We start from the raw sequence: 22970 nt of genomic DNA, 5'->3' as shown, positions 1-22970 counted from the left end.
TCTCATCTTCCATGATATCATGCTTATTTTATGCAAAGAGTAGTGTATATTTTTCATTCCCACTTTTGGTGTCAGAATGTCTTACACATATCTGTTGCACAAAATAGGTTTTTGAATGAAGGGATTTATGCTTTAAATAATTCCTTAAACAAATTCCCAAAGGGAATTAAAAACTTCCCAGGTCATTTATTACCTGTACCAGAAACTGGTGCCTTATTTCTTAATTTTAGGCCTTTATGCTACATTACTTTTATTGTTCTTTGATGGGTTTGAATTTCTTACCCTTGTTTCTCAAACTATAAACTCCTTGGACAGTCTTTTAATACTTATATATGCCCAAAATTCTTAGCACAGTGGGTGCTAAGCAGGAGTGTTCAATTCAGTGGATTAAATGTTGCCAAAGACTCACCTAAGAAGCATTTCAGAACACAGCTAGCAGTCATCTGGCCAAGGGAATCAAATCTCCAAAACTTTGCTTACCGTGGCATTGACATTTATGTGATCCCCTTTCCTATTCCGAATATGAATGCAGGATATTGGCAAATTCAATCCTACCCCCGTAGCCAGATTTCTCGGGTCAGCAGCACTGTATTCCCCACGCAACAGCAAACTGTTATTATCGGAACCAAGTCCTAGAGAGGCCTGATAGAGATAGGTCTGAGAAAGTCTCTCAACTGTAGTGACATCTACTGTGGCTGATGCCATACAGGGACTCGAAGCCATCTTCCTCCCATACCTCAGTTCCTCTGGGGAGCGACAGCGCCTTTGAGAACAACAAACTGGGCTCTGGTTCACCTTGATGCACAAAAAGAAAAGTAAACACCCCAGATATAAAAAGGAAATACAGGCCAGAGCAATTACTAAGTACAGGTTCTGGGTAGAAAGGTGGCCTCCTGTTTCCCAGGTATCTTCAAAGTCTGGAAGGACCTGAGGGGCAGAGTTGCTCAACAGTACACCCAATGTGACAGAAGAGGAAAGTGTTGGTTCTCCCTGGTCCCGAACCATGACCACCACCCTCTGTTTAACCGCATCACTGGGAAGAATTAATCGGGAAGTTCGGAGCTCTCCCATATTGGCTGAAATTCTGAAAAGGCTGGAGTCAGAAGCCTGAGAAATATGGTAGGAAAGCCAAGCATTAGAGCCACTGTCTGCATCCTCTGCTACCACTTTTGTGACCAAGTGACCACTTCTGGCAGAGCGGGGCACAATTTCCACTGGAACAGAGCCATTTCTGGGCACGGGAAACAAGATGACTGGAGCATTGTCATTCTTATCTACCACAAACAAGCTCACAGTCACTGTTGCACTCCTGGGAGGAATGCCACCATCCCGGGCTTCCACTTGGAAGTGAAACCCCCTGAGCTGCTCAAAGTCAAAGGACGTTTTGGCAGTGATAGCCCCGCTGGTTGATTCTACTGCCACCAAGCTAGAGGCGGTCTGCCTTTCAGAAATAATATCCAACAGCTCATAGAAGACAAGGCCATTCTTCCCCAGGTCGGGATCCTGGGCAAACACACGGCCTAGAGAGGCCCCAGGACCATTGTTTTCAGCCACAAAAAGTTCCTGCTGCGGTTGAGCAAAGCTTGGTGAATTGTCATTCACATCAGCAACAGACACAGTCAGTGTCCTGCGGGTGCTCAAGGGGGTTGAGCCACCATCTGAGGCAGTGATCAGGACCTGGTATTCGCTGACCTGCTCCCGGTCCAGCAGCCCATCAGTCAGCAAGCTGTAGTAGTTGTCAAAGGAAGCCTTCAGCTTAAAAGGGCCTCCACTGGACATGCTACAAACGACCTTACCGTTGGGACCGAGATCCTCATCCCTGAGACTGAGGAGAGCAATCACTGTGCCAGGGGCAGCGTCCTCAGAAACTGAACTGGACAGAGTCAGGAGATTCACCTCGGGGGCATGATCATTCACATCCGTCACTTCCACCAGCAGTTTGACAGTACTAGCTAAACCGAAGGTGCCCTCATCCCTCGCTTCAATGTACGCCTCCAACAACGTTTCAGGTGGACCCAGTGAAGCAGCTACCCGCACCTCTCCAGTTCTAGGGTGCACGTGAAAGTGGTGTCGCAGCGCGGCTCGCGTGCTATTGCTTAAGGAGTACCGGATTTCCCCATTGGAGCCTTCATCCGGGTCCGAGGCCTGAACTCGTAGTAACACAGTCCCGTTCGGCGCAGTCTCTGCTACCTTGGCGCGGTACACCGTGCGCTCAAACACAGGCGCATTGTTGTTTGTGTCCACCACTATGATGGTAACTCGTGCGTCTCCGGAGCGCGCGGGCTGCCCGCCGTCCCTAGCGCTGAGCACCAGCTGGTGGGTGGCGCGCTGCTCCCGATCCAACGCTTTCTCTAATAACAACTCCGGGTATTCACTGCCGTCCACCCGCGATCCCATGATCAGGCGAAAGTGCTGGCTGGGGCTCAGACTGTAGCTTAGGACCCCGTTGCTTCCCTCGTCAGCATCTTGGGCGTTAGGGAGAGTAAAGCGGGCTCCGGGCATCAGGAACTCGGGGATGTGCAGCTGCACGTCGCCGGCAGGGAAGAAAGGCGAGTTGTCGTTGGTGTCCACGACGTGAACTCGCATCGTGTGTAGCTCCAGCGGGTCCTCGAGCACCAGCTCATAGGTCAAGACGCAGACAGCTTTGGTCTCGCACAGCCGTTCGCGGTCTGCCGGCTCTAGGACCACCAAGGCACCGCTGGCCAGATCCACCCCGAAGTAGGGCTCGCGGTGGCTGGAAAGGAAGCGAAAGTTCCTCAAGGACAGAGCGGCCGCTGACAGCCCCAAGTCAGCGGAAACACTGCCTACGGCTACGCCCCGCTCGGTCTCCTCCAATACTGAGTATTCCAGCTGTCCCGCGGCAGAGCCGCAGGAGACCCACAGACATAAAACCGCCACCCTCCAGCCCACCATCCTCCCTCTCGGCGTCCTCGCTCCACCAGCAGTGACCCAGGACCATGCTCCGGACTCCCGGAGAGCACGAACCCTAGGAAAGAGCAAGGGCCGGGCGCCCGCCACAGCGGGCTAGAGGGACACAGATCGCCGACGTTCGGCCTCCTGAATATACTGGAATTGCCGGGGGCTGGCGGGCTGGAAGCACTGCTCGCGGGACTGGAGCTTTGGCAGCCGTCTGGGGAAGCGGAGCTGCCGGTGCGGAGGAGCGCAGCGCCGCCTAGGGGTGCAGAGACGAGGTAAACGGCTCGAGCTAGGGAGGCGCCGTCTCCACTCTCCGCTAGGTGGGATCTCTCCGAAGTCCCGGCGGCCGGGCGGGGCAAGGAAGACGCTCGGGAAACTAACACATTTTCCCTCGAACGGCGTTTCTAAGGACAACGCCCTAAGACCCGCCCCGTCTTAACCTCCACAGCGGCTGCCTAAAGACTGCTCGTAGCTAGGGCTGAGCTCGGCTGGGCTTCTCTCGCCACTGTCTGACCGCGGAACGTCTAGTGCCGGGCGCTCGGACCTCCAGAACCCCTACAGTGCCCGCGAGGAGAGCGGAACTCCCAGAAAAACCGCCGGGCGGTGGCGGCTAGAGGCGGTATCGGGACCCTGAATGACCACGCCTTCGAAGCTTAAGGAAACAGAAGCCCCCAAACTAAGGGCTGAGGTGCATCTGGATTCCCAGCCTCTCTGCTGCGGGTTAAAGTCTCTCCTGCACCTTCTTTTATACCAGGAGCCAAGAATTCAATAGAGGCGACCAGCGAGGGGCAAATTGGGGAATAGGGTCCTCCTCAAGCTTCCCCGGGACTCTGGCTTTTCGAGGCACCTGGGTTCGTTTGGCTTTTTGTGGGTCAGCATTTTCTCTCTACCCAGGAGGCCCTACTACAGAGTGCCTCACAAGCGACCCTTGACGCTCTGGATGAGAGGTTAGAAACCAGTCCGTACAAGCACCTGAAACTCAGAAAGACTGACACTCATCCCCAACAGGACGTGCGAAGTGGAGTGGGAAGAAAGTAATTGAGATACTCTCCAGAGTGTGACCAGGAAACTATTCTGTAAATTTACTCTCTGTAAATATTTAGAAAATAGCATTGAGGCAGGGTAGGAACTGACTGGCCGCCCATACGTTCTCCAATTTCGTTTTTAGGCGGGTCCCCTGAAGGGAAATAGGGATATTGATCAGTTCTATGAAAAACATCTCCGAGCTACAAAAAATATCTCCAGATTTCGTCTTGCACCCTACAACCAGGGGATTTCCCTGAGGGGAGGCGAGCTGAAAAAAGAGAGTGCCTTCAAATGACTATTAAACACTAAATTTCTTAAACTTCTTTTAATACAATTGCAGGGTCCAAAGCCCCAGGAACCAAAATTTGAAAGACAAAAGCTGAATACTGATCAAGAATTGAAGCTTTCAGGGCAATGTTCATTCTTTCTTTCTTTTAAGATTTTACCCCTTTATTTGTCAGAGTGAGAGAGGACACAAGCAGCAGGTGCGGCAGGCAGAGGGAGAAGCAGGCTCCCCCCTGAGTGGGAACTCAATCCCAGGACCCTGGGATCATGACCTGAGCAGAAGGCAGACGCTTAACTGACTGAGCCACCCAGCCGTCCCAGGGCAATGTATTTTCTGGTCAGAAAACGGCCTAAGAAGTGTTGATAATTATTGAAGCTGAACGCTGGATACAAGGGAACTAATTATACAATTCTCTTAACTTTACTGTATGTTTGAGTACTTTAGAATACTATCTTAAATTGCTGATTAAAATGAGGGGTGGGGTGGCAGGCTGTTCCAGCATTCTGGTTTTAAAACTGATAGTGGGATTGGTAAATTCATTATGCCACTAAGAACCAATCACCTCCTTGGGAACAATACAAACCCAAACCCTTATCTCTTCCAGGGAAGCATGGCAAGCAGCAACACAAGGCAATTTAAGTAGTAAGTGCTCTCGACTAATTTGTCTTTCTGAGTTAAGGAACCAAGAAAATCACTGACACCAAGTGTTGGATAAAACCAAAGCAGAAAACATGTCAGCCCTGTGAAGTGTTAGGTAGGGTCATAAGTATAGCTATCACGGGGAATGCTCATTAGGATGTGAGATAACCTATAAAAATTAAATGTATTCACCAAATTTCAGAACCAAAACTAATTATCTACTTCAGTGCCAGAGATTAGGATTTGCATTTCCTCATTTTCATTTAATGCTGCCAGCTAAGCTAATAGCTTTGGGGTGTAAGGTTATACTTTTCCCTTTTCCATTAGCAGCAGATGAAATACATCTGGAGAGACTAACTCAACTTTTGGAAGGCCCCTGATTTTAAGACCTGCAATCAAGTTTCCAGTTATACTGGGTTTAGGATTTCTAAACTCTGTCTAGGAGGACAGGATGTGTGGTGGATTAGTAAGTGGGGAAAAGGAAAAACTCATACTGAGAATCAACATGGAAAATCTTGACAAAAACTCTTCCCCCTTCACACACGTCTCAGACTTCTGGCTTCCTTCCCTTTCCCATTTCTCTGTCTAAACTGCCACTGATGATTATTTTCAAAGGATTTAATTTCTGTCAAGAATAAGTGAATAGCGCTCACCTAAGTGGGATTTGTCCCGCCATCTGCCTCCCTATCTGTAGGCATACCTGGAGTTTGTGGGAAAGCAATATTTAGGAGATATTTGGAATATTTAGATATCCCAAAGATGAAGTCTCAAGAGTTTTTCCTTTTGTTTAAGATAACTAGGTGAACATTAAACCATAAATCAATAAAACTTCTCTTTGGCAGAACCTAATATTTCATTTTGCCATTTTATGCCATTTTCCATAGTTTCCCCTATTTCAGGCATTTTCAAGCTTTAATTAGGCATAAGTACAACTTTAAGTGGACTCAACAGAGAAACAGTCTTAATTTCTGCTTGCCAAGACTTATTAATATAAAGCTCTCCCAACCAAACTTGGCCTTAAGTTATAAATTCAAAAGATTTCTAGCAATAATGCATAAGCTCCTACTAGAAATCTTGCAGCCAAATGAGAAAATAGTAAATCTGATACATACCACAAAAGCGACGAGGGATGAAAGCAGAAAAATGTTCACATTTAGCCCAGAAGGCCTGCATAGTTTTAATAAGGCTCAAATACATCTTTAAAGGGTCTCATGACTGCCTGTATATCTCATTGATAGTTAGTACTGAACTGAATGATAAGTACCAGAGAAATCTTGCAAAAGTAGTTTTATGAATAGAAATTCAAAGAAATATTTATGATCTAATACTCCCTGCATGTCCCCTCCCGCTTGAGCACTAAGCATATATCCACCAGCTTCATACAGCCATAGTGCAGCTGCTTCTGCCCAGGGGTCCTGTCCCCGCACTACTTAAATAAATTACTAAGTTGCACCATAGTGTATCTCAGGAATTTCTTGCCCCTGTGCTCGACGACCCACAACAAAAGGATATTACACTTAAAATTAAGATTTGATTGATTGATTGATTGATTTGTCAGAGAGAGCCCGCACAAGCAGGGGGAGCGGCAGGCAGAAGGAGAAGCAGGCTCCTTGCTGAGCAAGGAGGCCGATGCGGGACTCGATCCCAGGACCCCGGGATCATGACGTGAGCTGTCGGCAGATACTTAACCGACTGAGCCACCCAGGTGTCTCTAAACCAGATTTTCTGAGTGCTTAAAATTATTCCTTGGGAATATATTATCTACTTAACCTAAATTTAAAGACATGGTATCAGCATAACATTAAGAACATTTTCATCCTATAAAGGCTGAGGAAGTGTCTAAAGCAAGTCTTCCCCCCCTACCCCCCCGCCCAAATCAAGTCTAATAGAGGAGGAGTTCTTTGGGGGTAGAGATCTATATCACTCAAATTTTGTTTCTTAAGTATCTAGCTAGGCTCTGGGCACACAAATTAAGTGGCTAAAGCACTCTCAATATACAACATCCTATGTCACTTTTTTTTTTTACTTGCATCCTTTACCAGTAACACATTACTACAGAATTTCTTTCTCAAATTTCTAATCCCAAGGAGCTAGTTTTTCTCCATGACATAATACAATATAAAGTATCTTGAAACTTTCTTCGAGAATCTTCACTCTGACTCTATGTTGTGTTTGCTCACTACTTTTTACAATTATGTATCAATTTTCCAAAAATTACCTTTTCCTAAAAATCTTTTTCTAGGGGCACCTGCGTGGCTCAGTCGTTAAGTGTCTGCCTTCGGCTCAGGTCATGATCCCAGGGTCCTGGGATGGAGCCCTGCATCGGGCTCCCTGCTCAGTGGGAAGCCTGCTTTTCTCTCTCCCCACTTTCCCTGCTTGTGTTCCCTCTCTCGCTGTGTCTCTGTCAAAAAAATAAATAAAATCTTTAAAAAAACATTAAAAATTTAAAAAAAATCTTTTTCTCATTTCATCTTCAAAGTGTAGCCCTCAGAACTTAAAGTCATACTCCAGGTTGGCCACATCTGACATAAAAAGAGGAGATCTTTTTCTCCTTTATAAGAGATCTTTTCTCCTTTTTAAGAAGAACATATATTAAGGCATGTGGTAATGTGGGGGTATAGGTCCTAGCAAGAATAGAAGAAGGAAAAGGAGCAAAAACAGTTTTTTCACGTGGTCCCTTCAGTTTCCCTGTTTCGATGTATTCTTACACATGCCTTAATGTATGTCCTCCTTGTAACAGTCAAGGAGTTAATGATTTCTTCAGAGTCTTCCAGCACAACAGATAACATCTAAGGAGTGACCAAGAGAGGTTGTCATGACTGTTTTCCAAGACCACTGACTCCAGAGCTTCCGTGACTTATGGAGGATGTCTAAGAACTCATCCTTGTTTTGACCAATTCCTGAATGTCTGAGGGGACAGACCACTGTCTTCAATCCAAACCCCAAATGGCAAGCAAAGATGAGATTCTCTCTCCTTTCCTTTCTGAGTCTCCCAGACTGTCTGTATCTGCTCTCTCCATGAATCTTCAATAAACTCTGCTCTCACTTCCTCTGGGCTCATGTTTGATCTCCATCCTATGTGAAGCCAAGGACCCTCTTGGCTGGTCCTGTGGGACCCCCTCTATATCCTTGGACCCAGCCAGCCTACATCACTTTCATTTTAAGTATTACAAATCAAGGAATAGAGTCTAAAATTGCATCTAGCTCATCACATACTTTTTTCATGATGGATTGAAAACTAAAATTCACACCTATTTCTTCTAGATGCTCTTAAGCCACAGATCAAAAAGTCCTAGACTTGTGTACTTTTTCTTTTTACTTCAATTTGCTGAATATCATTGGGTTAAAAGTTAACCTATCTAGTTCAATCACATAATATATTTTATCTGCATTCAAATTTTGTATTGCTACATATTTGGTAAGCAGTCATACTACATCCTCCTCTGAGTTGCAGATGAAAATTTTCATCACGTGTGGCTGAAAAGGAAGGCCTGCAACCATTACCAACCAACCTGACATCAGTTTATTAGATAGTGTTTAACCTGAAATAAAAATCTGACAAAGACACCCTATCAACATTCTCCAGAAAAGACTCTATGTAAATCTCACATTATAGTTTCAAAACTGCTAAACAAAATATTACTAGATCATCATTATGATAGATGCTTAAAAGGAATTTGATAAAAATTTGACAGCTGTCACAAAACAATGACCATCTTCATTTTATTTATTATTTAAAGATTTTATTTCTTTACTTGTCAGAGGAAGAGACAGAGCACAAGCAGGGGGAGCAGCAGGCAGAGGGAGAAGCGGGCTCCCTGCTGAGCAAGGAGCCCAATGCAGGGCTCAATCCCAGGACCCTGGGATCATGACCTGAGCCAAAGGCAGATGCTTAACTGGCTGAGCTACCCAGGCATCCCAAATCTTCATTTTAAACAGTAAAACACCAGAATTATTTCCACAAAAAATCATGAGCATAACAAGACACTTCATGTCATAGTCATTATTCAATACCACCTTGGATATTCTGGTCAACACAAGATAAAAAAGTGTGTGTGTGTGTGTGTGTGTGTGTGTGTGTGTTAGAAAGAAGGATAACATATATTGTTAGATCATAAATCTATAGGTAATATAATTTTCTACTCATAAAATCCCAGAAAATTAAAGAAAAAATAATTAGAACTAAAAAGAGTTCAGTGACATGATTAGTTTTCATCTTTGATGAAACTCTATAAAACACTTGAACTTCAATCATAATATATATGAAAAGAAGTTACCAAGTGCCACGAAAATTGGACCATGATGTGAGAAAATGCTAAGAGTGAATTCCTGCCACTGGAGACTTGGGAAGAGCTGGTAGACTGGGGTTTCCCAGAGTAGTGGTTCACACTGAAATGCAAAACAAATGATTCCTTGTTTGGAACTATAGAAATGAAAAATTTGCCACCCCAAAATGTGTCTATTTGGCTGGTGTATTATTTTAGGTTGGTTACTTTTTCCCAAGTTTTCATTTAAATTCCAGTTAGTTAACATACAGTGCAATATTAGTTTCAGGTATAGAATTCAATGCTTCAAAGTTATATACAACAACCCATGCTCATCATAGGCTAGTTATTTTAAGAAACAGAAGACTCAAGAAGTTTTGTTTTGTTTTGTTTTTGTCTCCCCTCTAACTGCGTAAAAATTTACAGGACCTGTTCCAGAAAGGCAGCTATCACCATAGATAACTGCAGCATAATATGAACTAGAATGGTAGACAGGGAAAAAGCTAGCAAGGCCTGTTTGATCAAAGTCCTCCCAACGTCATATTTTTTTTTGGATGGCCCAGCACACATTTGTTTACCAAACATTTACTCTTTCCATTCTTCCTATGAAGTTCCTTCTTCCCCTTTGAAGCCTTAGACCCTACCCACCCCTTTCTGTTTAGTTCAGAAAGTCATATAGGCACTTTATTTTGTCTGTCTTTGGAATCTCTAATGTTTATGTGGATTCCCTGCATGTATGTAATTAAATTTTATTTTCTCCTGTTAATCTGTCTCAAGTTAAATTAATTCTTAGACCAGCCAAAAGAACCTTGAAGGTAGAGAAAACTTTTTCCTCCCAAGACTGAAACAAAAAGATCTAGGTACAGAGGCTGAATCTGGCAGGATTCTCCTATAATCCTATTTGTCAGCACAAAATATAAGAGAAAGCAGGACTAAATGTGACAGAGAGAAGAAGCACTATTATTTCAAGAGAGAACCTAAGGTTGTATGTAGTAAGGTGAAGAGAAAATTCTGGATAACAAATTGCTCTGCAGCTGCCAATTCTCAGCAGTTGGAGATATGTAAAAGCTAAGGTCACACAAACCACTTTACCAAACAGTAATACGGATACATTCATGTTAGTCCAGAGCACTGCTGGCCCATCCATTTACATTCTTCACCTGCAGATAGCTAGTCTTGAAGGAACTCCTTTCGAAAATGAGTAGTAATCAAAAGCAGGCCAAAATGGGATCTCCATAAACACTAAAAGAAAGATTAGAAAATAAACATGTACATCTGTCTCACTGCCAGATTCACAAAGGGATCTTTCTTGGATGTTCACTTGGAGAACTTGGTGGGATTCCTTACTACATCCCTAGATTCACTCTTGGGCAGAATTATCAGACTAGATATTAAAATTACAAGGTCCAACCATATGCCATCTACAGAAGGCACCTTTAGACTCAAAGACACAAGTAAGTTGAGAGTAAAGGATGGAAAAACATATAGTATGAAAACAGCAACCACAAGAGAGCTACAGTAGCTACACTAACATCAGACAAAAATATTACTAGAAATAAAGAGGGACATTTCATAATGACAGGAGTTTGTTAGGAAAGTATAACAATTATAAGCATATAGACAGTTAACAACAGAGCCCCTAAATACATAAAGCAAAAGCTAACAGAAATGAAAGAAGAAATAGACAATTCAATACTAAAAGCTGGAGATTGTAATACCTTGCTTCCCCCAGTGGATAACAACTAGGCAGATGGTCAGTAAGGAAATGGAAGGCTTTAAAAACACTGTAAACCAACTAGACCTAAAAGACATCTACAGAATATTCACCTGCTTGACAGCACAATATACATTCTTCTCAACTGCACACAGAACATTCTCCATAACAGACCACATGCTAAGTGTCAAGCAGATTACTGTGCACCAGGTATCAACACCAAGGGAGGACTCTAGTTACTTTCTGCCCATTGCATCTTGGTATCAGAGTTGCCAAGAAGAACACAATACAGTCCAACAGGATGCAACAGCATTGTACGTAGGTAAAGAAAAGACAGAGCAAGATCAGCTTCAGTATTGGGCATCAGTACCCCATGGCCAGTGGGTTTCCCCTAGAGGCTGTTGCAGGGCAATATGCCTATGTGCACCCCTCTTGTAACATAGTAGAAAGATCTTTTCCCCTATTCACAGAGGATAGATTCAACAGTGGGGTTGGCCAGGTGCTACATGATTCACATGTTCCAGCAGAGACAAAAGAGCTTCAGTGAGCCTGAAACAGGGAAAGATATTCCCACACAAGACGATAAGCCTAGCACCGGCTGTGCAGACTCCATTTCTTGGTAAAGAAGTGTACCAAGCCCAAGACCCATTCTTATGTGACTGAGGGAAAGTTGAAAGACTGAACATGAGAGTGCTCTTCCGAACACCATGCCATAAAATAAGCTTCAAAAAGTTTAAAAGGACTGATACCATACAAAATGCGTTCTCTGAACATAACAGAAGGAAATTAGAAATCATAACAAGGGGTGCCTGGTGGCTCAGTCGTTAAGCGTCTGCCTTTGGCTCAGGTCATGATCCCAGGGTCCTGGGATCAGGCCCCACATCGGGCTCCCTGCTTCGCGGGAAGCCTGCTTCTCCCTCTCCCCCTCCCCCTGCTTGTGTTCCCTCTCTCACTCTGTCTCTCTCTGTCAAATAAATAAGTAAAATCTTTAAAAAAATCATAACAAAATGAAATGTGGGGAATTCACAAATATGTGGAAATTAAATCACATATGCTAAAATAACCAACGGGTCAAAGAAGAACAAGGAAAATTAGGAAACACTCTGAGATAAATGAAAATGAAGACACAATATATGAAAACTTATGGAATGCAACTAAAAGAAGTGCTCAGAGGAAAATGCTGTAATGTTGACACTGAAAAGGAAGAAATATCTCAAATCAATAACCTAACCCCTTACTTTAAGATGCCAGAAAAATAAAAGCAAACCAAATCTAAAGCAAACAGAAGAAGAGAAATAATTAGGATTAAAGCAAAAATAAATGAAATAAAGAAAGGAAAAACTGTAGAGAAAGATGACAAAGCCACAAGTTGGTTCTTTGAAAAGATCAACATAACTGACAAACCTTTACCTAGACTGACCAAGAGAAAAAGCAAGAAAATGAAAATTACTAAAACCAGACATGAAAGGAGACAGTACTACAAACATTAAAGGAATAAAAAAGATAAGAGAATACTATGAACAATTGTATGCCAATAAATGAGTAGTTTATTTTTTTTAAGATTTTTTTATTTATTTGACAGAGAGACAGCGAGAGAGGGAACACAAGCAGGGGGAGCGGGAGAGGGAGAAGCAGGCTTCCCACGGAGCAGCGAGCCCGATGCGGGGCTCGATCCCAGGACCCTGGGATCATGACCTGAGCCGAAGGCAGACGCTTAACGACTGAGCCACCTAGGCACCCCTTAATGAGTAGTTTAGATGAAACAAACTCTTAGAATACACAAATACAAAAATTGGGTAAAAAAAAAAAGTAGAAAATCTGAGTGGACATATGAAACGTAAAAAGATTGAATTAGTAACATTAGAACTACACAGGAAAAAAAAAGAACCAAAAGGCATCATGGATGAATTCTATCAAACATTTTAATAAATACTAATAGCAGTTCTTTATAAACTGTTTCAAAGAATAGAAGAGGAGTAAGGGGCAATGGAATGGCTCAGTTGTTTAAGCATCTGACTCGATCCCAGGGTCCTGAGATCGAGTTCCACATAGGGCTCAGTGCCCAGTGTGAAATCTGCTTGTCCCTCTCCCTCTCCTTCTCCTCTCCCCTGCTTTCTCATAAATAAACAAATAAAATATTTTTCAAAAAAGAAGAGGAGCAAATACTTCCTGGCTCATTCTGAGGGTTATATTACCCTGATACCAAAATGAAAGACATCACCAGAAAAGAAAACTGCAGACCACTATCTTTTATGAATATAAACACAAAAATACTCAATGGAATACCAGAAAACCAAATTCAGCAATATATAAAAGAAATTATATACCATCACCAAGTAAGAGTTATCCCAGAAATGCAAAGTTGGTTTAATATCTGAAAATCAATAAATGTAACATATCTTATACATTAGTTTGCTCAGGTTGTTGCCAAAACAGAATAGGAATTCCCAGCCCTTATTTCCCCACAAAAATACCATGAACAACAATATATAGACCAAAATTCCTTTATAAGGATTCCAGAATCCAGTTATGAAGCTGGAGTACCCCCAGGTGAACACAAGGCTGAAATAGCTGTGCTGAAACAAGTACAAAGAATAATTTTACTTTGCTCACATCAGCCCCTCACCCACACTGGCACAACTCAGCACCAAGAAAGAACACCCTGGCTTGCTATTTCACCTTCAAGAGGAAAGAGGAGAGCATAGCATGTGTCCAATGTATCAGCTTCTCAGAAGGCTGCCTAAAGGACTAGTTTCTATATTGCTTCAATCAGAGAACTGATCGAACTGGCATCATTTGGATGCCTGAAGGCTATGGAGAACAGCAACAACAAAAAATACCAAGGGGTCAGCTTGCTCCTTCGGGAAGGAGGGAGAAAAGTGAGGGTCTGTCCAGACTTTTGGGTTTTTGGAAAGCTGCCTAAGAAACTGGTATCTGTTTTACCTGACTTAGGGTGCTGACAGGAAACTAGCACACTTTGAATGCCTGGTGACCACTGAGAACAAGGGAGAACAACTTATTGCTATAGGACCAGAAAACTGAAATGCTGCAGATAGACACTAGAGGGAGCAACAAAGATCATTTTAAATTATCCAGTCAAAATGAGCGCTATAGGTAACAAACTGGGGGGCTGCTGGAGGGGAGAGGGGTGGGAGGATGGGGGTAACTGGATGATGGGCATTAAGGGAGACATGTGATGTAATGAGCACTGGGTGTTATATGCAACTGATGAATCACTAAATTCTACTCCTGTAACTAATAATGCACTATATATGTTAACTAAATTGAATTTAAATAAAAAAAATTTTTAAAGGAACAAAAAGAAAAAATAGTGAAAAGGAATGAAGAAAACCTATGGGACGTACAGGACTTATGGGACACCTTTTTTTTATTTTTTTAAGATTTTATTTATTTATTTGACAGAGAGAAAGAGAGCACAAGCAGGGGGAATGGGAGAGGGAGAAGCAGGGTCCTCACTGAGCAGGGAGCCTCATGCAGGGCTCCATCCCAGGACCCTGGGATCATGACCTGAGCCTAAGACAGATGTTTAACTGACTGAGCCACCCAGGCGCCCCAAGGACACCTTTAAAAGAAACTATCACTGGAATCTCAGAAGAAGAGAGAAAGGGGTAGGAAGCTTATTTAAAGACATAATGAGAGAGAACTTCTCAGACACAGGGAAAGATTTGGACATCCAAGTTCATGAAGCTAATAGGTCACCCCAAAATGTCAATCCAAAATAATCTTCTCTAAGACTAATTATAATAAAACTGTATAAAATCAAAGGCAAAGAGAGAATTTTAAGAGCAACAAGAGAGAAAAACTTCTCTCTTATAAGCGAACCCCCATTAGGCTATCACCAGAAACACTGCAGGCCAGGAGAGAATGGGGTGATATAATTCAAAGTGCTGAAATAAAAATAAACCACCAACAAAGAATACTCTATGCAGCAAAGTTACCCTTCAGAAATGAAGGCGAGATAAAGATTTTCCCAAATAAACAAAAGCTTGGGGAGTTCATTGCCATTAGACCCGCCTTACAAGAAATGCTGAAAGGAGTTCTTCAAGCTGAAATGAAAGGATGGTAACTAGTAACATGAAAACATATGAAGGGGCTCCTGGTTGGCTCAGTTGGTTGGGCATCTGCCTTTGGCTCTGGTTGTGATCCCGGGTTCCTGGGATAGAGCCCCACATCGGGCTCCCTGCTTAGCAGGGGGGCTGCTTCTCCCTCTCCCTCTGCCACTCCCACTGCTTGTGCTCTCCTGCTTTCCCGTTCTGTCAAATAAATAAATAAAATCTTGAAAAAATAAAGATTTTATTTATTTGACAGAGAGAGACACAGCGAGAGAGGGAACACAAGCAGGGGGAGTGGGAGAGGGAGAAGCAGGCTTCCCGCTGAGCAGGGAGCCGAATGTGTCACTCGATCCCAGGACCCTAGGACTATGACCTGAGCCGAAGGCAGACGCTCAACGACCGAGCCACCCAGGTGACCAAATAAAATCTTCAAAAAAAAAAAAAAAGAAAGAAAACATATGGAAACATAACATATGCTGGTAAAAGTAAGTATAGCGTTGGATTAACAATACCCAATATTGTAATATGGTGGTGTGATAACCACTTTAAGACTTCAATACCCCACTTTCATCAATGGATAGAACATCCAGACAGATAATAAATAAGAAAACACTGAATTTTAACTCTACTTTAGACCAAATGGACCCAACAGACATGTACAGAACATATCCACCAACTTCAGTAGAATATACATTCTTCTCAAGTGCACATGGAACATCGTCCAGGATAGAGCATATGTTAGGTCACAAAGTAAGACTGAAATCATACAGAGTAGCTTTTCTGACCACAATCATATGAAACTAGAAGTCGATAACTGGAGGAAAACTAGAAAATTCAGAAATATGTGGAAATTAAATAACACACTCCTGAAAAACAGTGGGTCAAAGATGAAATCAAAAGGAAATAATATTTTGAAACAAATGAAAATGGAAACACAACGTACCAAAACTTATGGGATGCAGCAAAAGCAGGGCTAAGAGGGAAGTTTATAGCAATAAATAACTAGTTTAAGAAAAATGATTTTGGGGAACCTGGGTGGCACAGTAAGTTAAGTGTCGAACTCTTGGTTTCCACTCAGGTTGTGATCTCAGGGTGGTGATTTCAGGGTCGTGAGATGGAGCCTGCATAGGGCTCCATGCTCAAAGCGGAGTCTGCTTAAGACTACGTGCACCCCGATGTTTATAGCCACAATGTCCACAATAGCCAAACCTGTGGAAAGAGCCAAGATGTCCATCGACAGAAGAATGGATAAAGAAGATGTGGTATATATATATATATATATATATATATATATATATATATATATATATATATATACACAATGGAATATTATGCAGCCATCAAAAGGAATGAAATCTTGCCATTTGCAACGACGTGGATGGAACTGGAGGGTGTTATGCTGAGTGAAATAAGTCAATCAGAGAAAGACCTGTATCATAGGACCTCACTGATATGAGGAATTCTTAATCTCAGGAAACAAACTGAGGGTTGCTGGAGTGGTGGGGGGTGGGAGGGATGGGGTGGCTGGGTGATAGACATTGGGGAGGGTATGTGCTATGGTGAGCGCTGTGAATTGTGCAAGACTGTTGAATCACAGATCTGTACCTCCGAAACAAATAATACATTATATGTTAAAAAAAAAAGAAGAAGAAGATAGCAGGAGGGGAAGAATGAAGGGGGGGGAATCGGAGGGGGAGACGAACCATGAGAGACGATGGACTCTTAAAAACAAACCAAGGGTTCTAGAGGGGAGGGGGGTGGGGATGGGTTAGCCTGGTGATGGGTATTAAAGAGGGCACGTTCTGCATGGAGCACTGGGTGTTATGCACAAACAATGAATCATGGAACACTACATCAAAAACTAATGATGTAATGTATGGTGATTAACATAACAATAAAAATTTAATGGAAAAAAATAAAATAAATACATCTTAAAAAAGAAAAAGAAAAGGGGGCGCCTGGGTGGCTCAGTCGGTTAAGCGTTTGCCTTTGGCTCAGGTCATGACCCCAGGGTTCTGGAATCTAGGCGCCCCCCCTGCAACCTGCCCAGTGGGGTGGGGAGTCTTCTTCTCCCTCTCCCTTTGCCCCTCCTCCCCTGCCTGTGCATGCTCCCTCTCTTATTCTCTCAAATACATAAATAAAATATTTTTTTAAAAAAGAAGAAAAACAAAAATGATCTCACTTATGTGGAACCTAAAAAAAATTAAAAGACACAGAGAACAGATTGGTGCTTGCCATTTGCAGTGGATGAGAGTGGGCAAAATGGGTGAAGGTGAGCAAAAGTTACAAACTTCTGGTTATAAAATAAATAAGTAATATACAGAATAGTTACTATAGTTAATAATACTGAATTGCATATTTGAAGGTTGCTAAAAGAGTAGATCTGAAGAGTTCTCATTACAAGAAAAAAATTTTGTAACAATATATGGTGATGGGTATTAACTAGACTTATTGTGGTGATCATTTCCCAATATATACAAATATCAAATAATTACATTGTATATCCAAAATGAATACAATGTTATGGGTCAATTATATTTCAATTTTTCAAATAAACTTAAAATTAGAAATAAATGTTTATTATATTAATTAATGGATGTTCCATACAAAAATTAAGATCTTCCTAACTAAACATGGAGACTATAAAATCCATAAAAGAAAAATAGACATATTTTAATATAGAAATATAAAAAACACTTTTACATGGCAAAATATACTATAAACAAATCAACATAAATTGTATAGGAGGAAAAAAATTTGTGAAGTAGTTAAAAGATAAAAGTTAATATCTATACTTTACAAAGAACTTTCCTAAACTGAAAAAAAAACTTTTCAAATAAAAGCGGGCAAGGAATTTAACTGACAAATCAAAGAAAACTAAATACAAATGACAATATGCTCAAATTCACTGGTGGTATGTGGAATTAAAATTAAAGTTACAATGATATATAAAACCACTATTGATTTTAGAGATAAGAAAGAGTGCTCATTACTTGGTGGAAATTAAAAGTACGACAAAATTCTTGGAATGTACTCTAGCAACACATTTTTTTTAAAGATTTTATTTATTTATTTGACAGAGAGAGACACAGCGAGAGAGGGAACACAAGCAGGGGGAGCAGGAGAGGGAGAAGCAGGCTTCCCGCAGAGCAGGGAGCCCGACTTGGGGCTCGATCCCAGGACCCTAGGATCACAACCTGAGCGGAAGGCAGACGCTTAACGACTGAGCCACCCAGGGGCCCCTAGCAACACATTTTTAAAAAGATTTTATTTATTTATTTGACAGAGAGAGACACAGTGAGAGAGGGAACACAAGCAGGGGGAGTGGGAGAGGGAGAAGTAGGGTTCCCAACCAAGCAGGGAGTCCAATGCCGGGCTCTGGGGGCTCAATCCCAGGATCCTGGGATCATGACCCGAGCTGAAGGCAGATGCCTAACGACTGAGCTACCCAGGTGCCCCTCTAGGAACACATTTTAAAATTAAAATTATTAATACCCTTTGATGTGTCCGTTCCATGTCTGAAAGTGAATTTCACAGGAATAAAAGCACCAATATTTTAGAAATATGTAAATGATAGTTCAGCATGGTTTATGAGGGCAAAAGAACACTTGAAACAAAGTGCTCAACAAGTGAATAACTGAATATATCAGTGATTCATCCTGCATTATGAGGTACTAGACAGCTATTAAAAGTATCAGATTTGTGGGGATTTCCAAAGACATTGGTGATTGAGAAGTGTAAAATGCACTACCTATCCTAATAAACTTTCTAAAATAAACAATAACAAAAAAATCCACCAGATGCATGCACGTGTGGAGCAATTAAGTGACTGCAAATAAATATGTGAAAAGAAAATCACAAGCCTCCTTTGTATTGGATACCTGACAGGAATGGTGATGTGCCCAGAAGAAAATGAGGAGGGACCAAACCAAAAAAGTTTTTTTTTTTTTTTTTTTTTAAGAAACAAAAATGAACTGGGGCACCTGGGTGGCTCAGTCGGCTGGGTGTCTGCCTTTGGCTCAGGTCATGATCCCAGGGCCCTGGGATCAAGCCCTCCATCGGGCTCCTTGCTCACCGGGGAGAGGGGAGGCATTGCTTCTCTGTCTCCCTCTGTGCTCTCTTTCTCCTCTCTCAAGTAAATAAATAAAATATTTTTTAAAAAGAAAAAAATGAACTTTTAAAAGGCATTTTTGTAAAAGGTTATGTGCTCTTTAAACTAAAACACATATACGGGCATATGTATAAATTTTTTAAATAAAGACATTTGTTTTAAAATTCTCATTAGCCTCATTAAAACAAACCTTTCTGAACGCTTAAGTATTCATAATGTGTGGTTTCTTGCAAATGTGCACATAGGAAATAAATACTTACAAACTGTTAGTAATACTTTAAAAAACCCGCACAAATGATTAGCATTATGGGCAATTTGTTATGGCTTTTTATTTACGATTTCAATCTGAACAATTATTTGTTTGGAGAGACAGAACAGGCGCGTGGGGTGGGGGGAGAGGTGAAGAGAGAGAATCTTTAAGCAGGCACAGAACTCTGAGCTAGCCCCACCTGAGGCTCAATCTCCCGAACCTTGAGATCAGGACCTGAGCCGAAATATAGTCCGAAGCTTAACCGACTGAGCCACCCAGGCGCCCCAATCTGAACAATAATTCAATCCATGATGTCAATAACACTCATTAAATACCATAAAGACGAGCAAAATTAAAGAATAATGTTACAACTGAGAATGACGAACCTTAGACGATAAAACTGAGAGTTAGGCTAAAAGAGTAAGGCAGTTTTTAATACGAACTCACCTCTTGCAAATGTTCTAAGTCTGGTTCTCTTTCACCCGTTCCCTCCGTAGAACTCAGACACGGAGGAAGGCTGGGGCTGAAGGCCATGAGGTCGGTCTTGGGCGGGCCCTCCGCGGAGCACACCCTCTGCCGCCTCTGCTGCGAGTACGACCAGCTCCCCACCGCGCTGGAGCACACCAGCGTGGGCTTCCCAGGCGCGCACGCGCCCTCCGCGGGCGGAGCCGAGCAGCGCAGCGCCGTGTACAGCAGCAGCGTGAGCACCAACAGGCTGGACACCGCGCAGATGGCGATGATCAGGTACACGTTGACATCCACCAGCGCCGTCTCGGCGCCAGCGGCGCCCGCCAGCACCCGCGACGACGCCTTGGGCGCCTGGCCGCTCTCCACCAGCGACAGCAACACAGTGGCGGTGGCCGTGAGCGCCGGCTCGCCGTGGTCCTTCACCAGCACCAGCAGGCGCTGGCGCGGCGAGTCCGCCTCGTCCAGGGTGCGCGTCGTGCTGATCTCGCCCGTGTACAGCGCCACGCGGAACGGGCTGCGCGCGCCACCCGCCGCCGGCTGCAGCTCATACGACAGCCACGCGTTGTAGCCAGAGTCGGCGTCCACCGCGCGCACCTTCGCCACCACGTGGCCCGCGCCCACCGACCGCGACACCAGCTCGCTCACAGCGCCGCCGCCGCCGCCGCCGCCGCCGCCCGTCCCCGGCCGCGGCAGCAGCGCGGGCGCGTTGTCGTTCTCGTCCAGCACGAACACCTGCAGCGTCACGTTGCTGCCCAGGGGAGGCACGCCCGCGTCGCGCGCGCTCACTTGGAACTGCAGCAGCTCCAGCTCCTCGTGGTCCAGCGGCTGCAGCGCGTACACCTTGCCGCTCTCCGCGTGCACCGACACGTAGCTCGACAGCGCACGCTCGCCCACGCGCCGCTCCACCAGCGAGTAGGACACCAGCGCGTTCTCCTGCGCGTCGGCGTCCCGCGCAGACACCGTGAAGATGTGGCAGCCGGGCGGGTTGTTCTCCTTCACGAACACCGTGTACTCGGGCTGCGCGAATGCCGGCGCGTTGTCGTTCACGTCCGCCACTTCCACGGACACGCTGGCCGTGGCGGAGAGCGAAGGCGAGCCTGCGTCGCGTGCGGTCACTACCAGAACATAGTCCGACACGCTCTCTCGGTCCAGGGCGCTGTCCAGCACCAGCGAATAGTAATTCTTGAAGGTGGACACCAGCTTGAAGGGGACACGGGGTGTTAGTGAGCAGGTCACCTGCCCGTTGGCGCCAGAGTCACGGTCGGACACGCTGATCAGGGCGATGACAGTGCCCACGTGAGCATCCTCTCTCACGGGGAGCGACAGAGAAGTGATGGTAATTTCTGGGGTGTTATCATTTATATCTAGTATTTCTACCAAAACGGTACAATGACCTGCCATTGGAATATTCCCCTTGTCTATTGCCTCCACCGATATTTCGTACAACTTCTTTTCTTCGAAATCTAGTTTACCTCTTGTTCTAATTTCCCCACTGTTGGGATTTATGATAAATGCATGCAACACCGCAGGCGATACAGGCTTTCTAAATGAGTAGATTATGTCTCCATTCGTACCATCATCAAGATCTGTGGCATTTAGCTTAATCACTAATGTTCCATTAAATGCGTTCTCTAACACTGTCACTTTATAAATATACTGGTCAAATTCTGGGGCATTGTCATTCACGTCCAAAATTGTAATCAGCAACTGAACTGTACCGGTTAGCTCCGGTTTACCCCCATCATTGGCTGTCAGTAATAAGCTATGCTCCTGAATTTGCTCTCTGTCCAGTGATTTCCTCAATACAAGTGACAACGAAGACATTTCTTCACGATTGTTTTGTGTGTCCAAAGCGAAATACTCGTTGGGATCAATTCGGTAGATCAAGGCCGAGTTTACTCCGATATCTGCATCGGATGCGCCATCTAGTGGAAACCGAGTTTCTGGGGGTCTAGATTCTGCAATGATTATTCTTTTCTTATTTTCAGGGAACACAGGCGGGTTGTCGTTAATGTCCTTCACCTCCACCTCCACATGGAAAACCTGCAGCGGCCTGTCCACGATCACCTCCAGGTGGATGCTGCACTCCGCGCTCCGCCCGCACAGCTCCTCCCGGTCGATCCGAGAATTCACAAACAAAATGCCATTCTGCAGATTTACCTCCAGAAGGTCTCCGTGGCCTTTGGACGCCACCCGGAACAGGCGCGGCACCAGCTCCTCCAGCTCCAGCCCCAAGTCCTGGGCGATGCGGCCCACGAAGGTGCCGTGTTTGGCCTCCTCCAGGACTGAGTAGTGAACCTGGCCACTCCCTGCTTTCCAGGCTGCGAGAAGTAGAAGTGACAGCAGCAGACTCTGGACTCCTGGGCCTCCTCTCCAGGAGAACAGCATGATACACGCAAAAGGATTCAAAGATATCTGAAGTATAAGTTATACCTTACCTCAAACTGACTCTCACGGGCTCTGGGGGAGGATTCACTAGAGCTTTCCCATTATCTGCCAAATTTTCTGCAGGAAGGAGGAAGCGAGGGCACTTTCTGGGAAATGTTCTCAGTGAAGAGCGACACCATGTGCATGAATGTGTAACTGTAAAAATGATTAGGTCTTCACATTTTCCATTGATGTAGAGGGTTTTTTGGTTTTTTGTTTTTTTGTCATTTCGTGATGTTTTTCATTGCAAACACGTAATTGAAGATTAAATGTCTTTCTTTCCAGAAACAGTAAATCACGGTATTCTGCTCTGTATAGGATGCTAGTTGAGAATTGGTTGAATTCCATTTTTCCACAAATGTATTTTTGCAAGGGTAAAACTTTCATGCAGAGTATTTTTTTAAGATTTTATTTTTAAGTAATCTCTACACCCAATGAGGGCTCGAACTCACAACCTGGAGATCCGGAGTACATGCTTTACTGAATGAGCCAACCAGGCTCTCCCATGCAGAATTTTAAAAGAGGAATATTCAATATTCACTTTTGGAAACCAGTCTCCAGTTCTGCCTAACTTTGGTGGTTTCGGTTGGGAATGTCTTTTCCCTGTAATATTTATTTAAAACTGCTCACACAACAGCCATTAACTCCAAATGGAAATATAATCAATTACAAGAATAAAACAGATGATTGTGGAAAATATTAATAAGTGATATACCAGATGTATAAATATACCATATGTGTAAATTCCCCCAAATATGCATGTGAAATGTGGATAAAATATTTGTATTTAAAGGA

The 22970-nt window shown here is 43.7% G+C and overlaps 2 protein-coding genes across 2 annotated transcripts; both read right to left on the bottom strand.

Moving 5' to 3' along the window:
• Nucleotides 1-456: 456 nt before the first annotated feature.
• Nucleotides 457-2913, bottom strand: PCDHAC1 (protocadherin alpha subfamily C, 1). The gene has a single exon (XM_028095903.1). The coding sequence runs from the start codon at nucleotides 2911-2913 to the stop codon at nucleotides 457-459; it is 2457 nt and encodes an 818-aa protein (XP_027951704.1).
• Nucleotides 2914-3024: 111 nt separating this feature from the next.
• PCDHA13 (protocadherin alpha 13) lies at nucleotides 3025-22151 on the bottom strand. The gene is made up of 4 exons (XM_088023172.1): nucleotides 19728-22151; nucleotides 4064-4210; nucleotides 3420-3526; nucleotides 3025-3172 (listed from the first exon to the last, which is right to left on the bottom strand). Exons 1-4 carry the CDS (start codon nucleotides 22134-22136, stop codon nucleotides 3025-3027), a joined length of 2811 nt encoding a protein of 936 aa, XP_087879298.1. The 5' UTR covers nucleotides 22137-22151.
• Nucleotides 22152-22970: the final 819 nt, after the last annotated feature.

This window comes from Eumetopias jubatus, unplaced genomic scaffold, assembly GCF_037043125.1.
Source record: "Eumetopias jubatus isolate StellerSeaLion01/CBP00866 unplaced genomic scaffold, mEumJub1_p1.0 scaffold_5, whole genome shotgun sequence".
Lineage (NCBI taxonomy): Eukaryota > Metazoa > Chordata > Mammalia > Carnivora > Otariidae > Eumetopias > Eumetopias jubatus.
The sequence above is the reverse complement of the archived record's forward strand: the minus strand, read 5'-3'. Positions and strand labels throughout refer to the sequence as shown.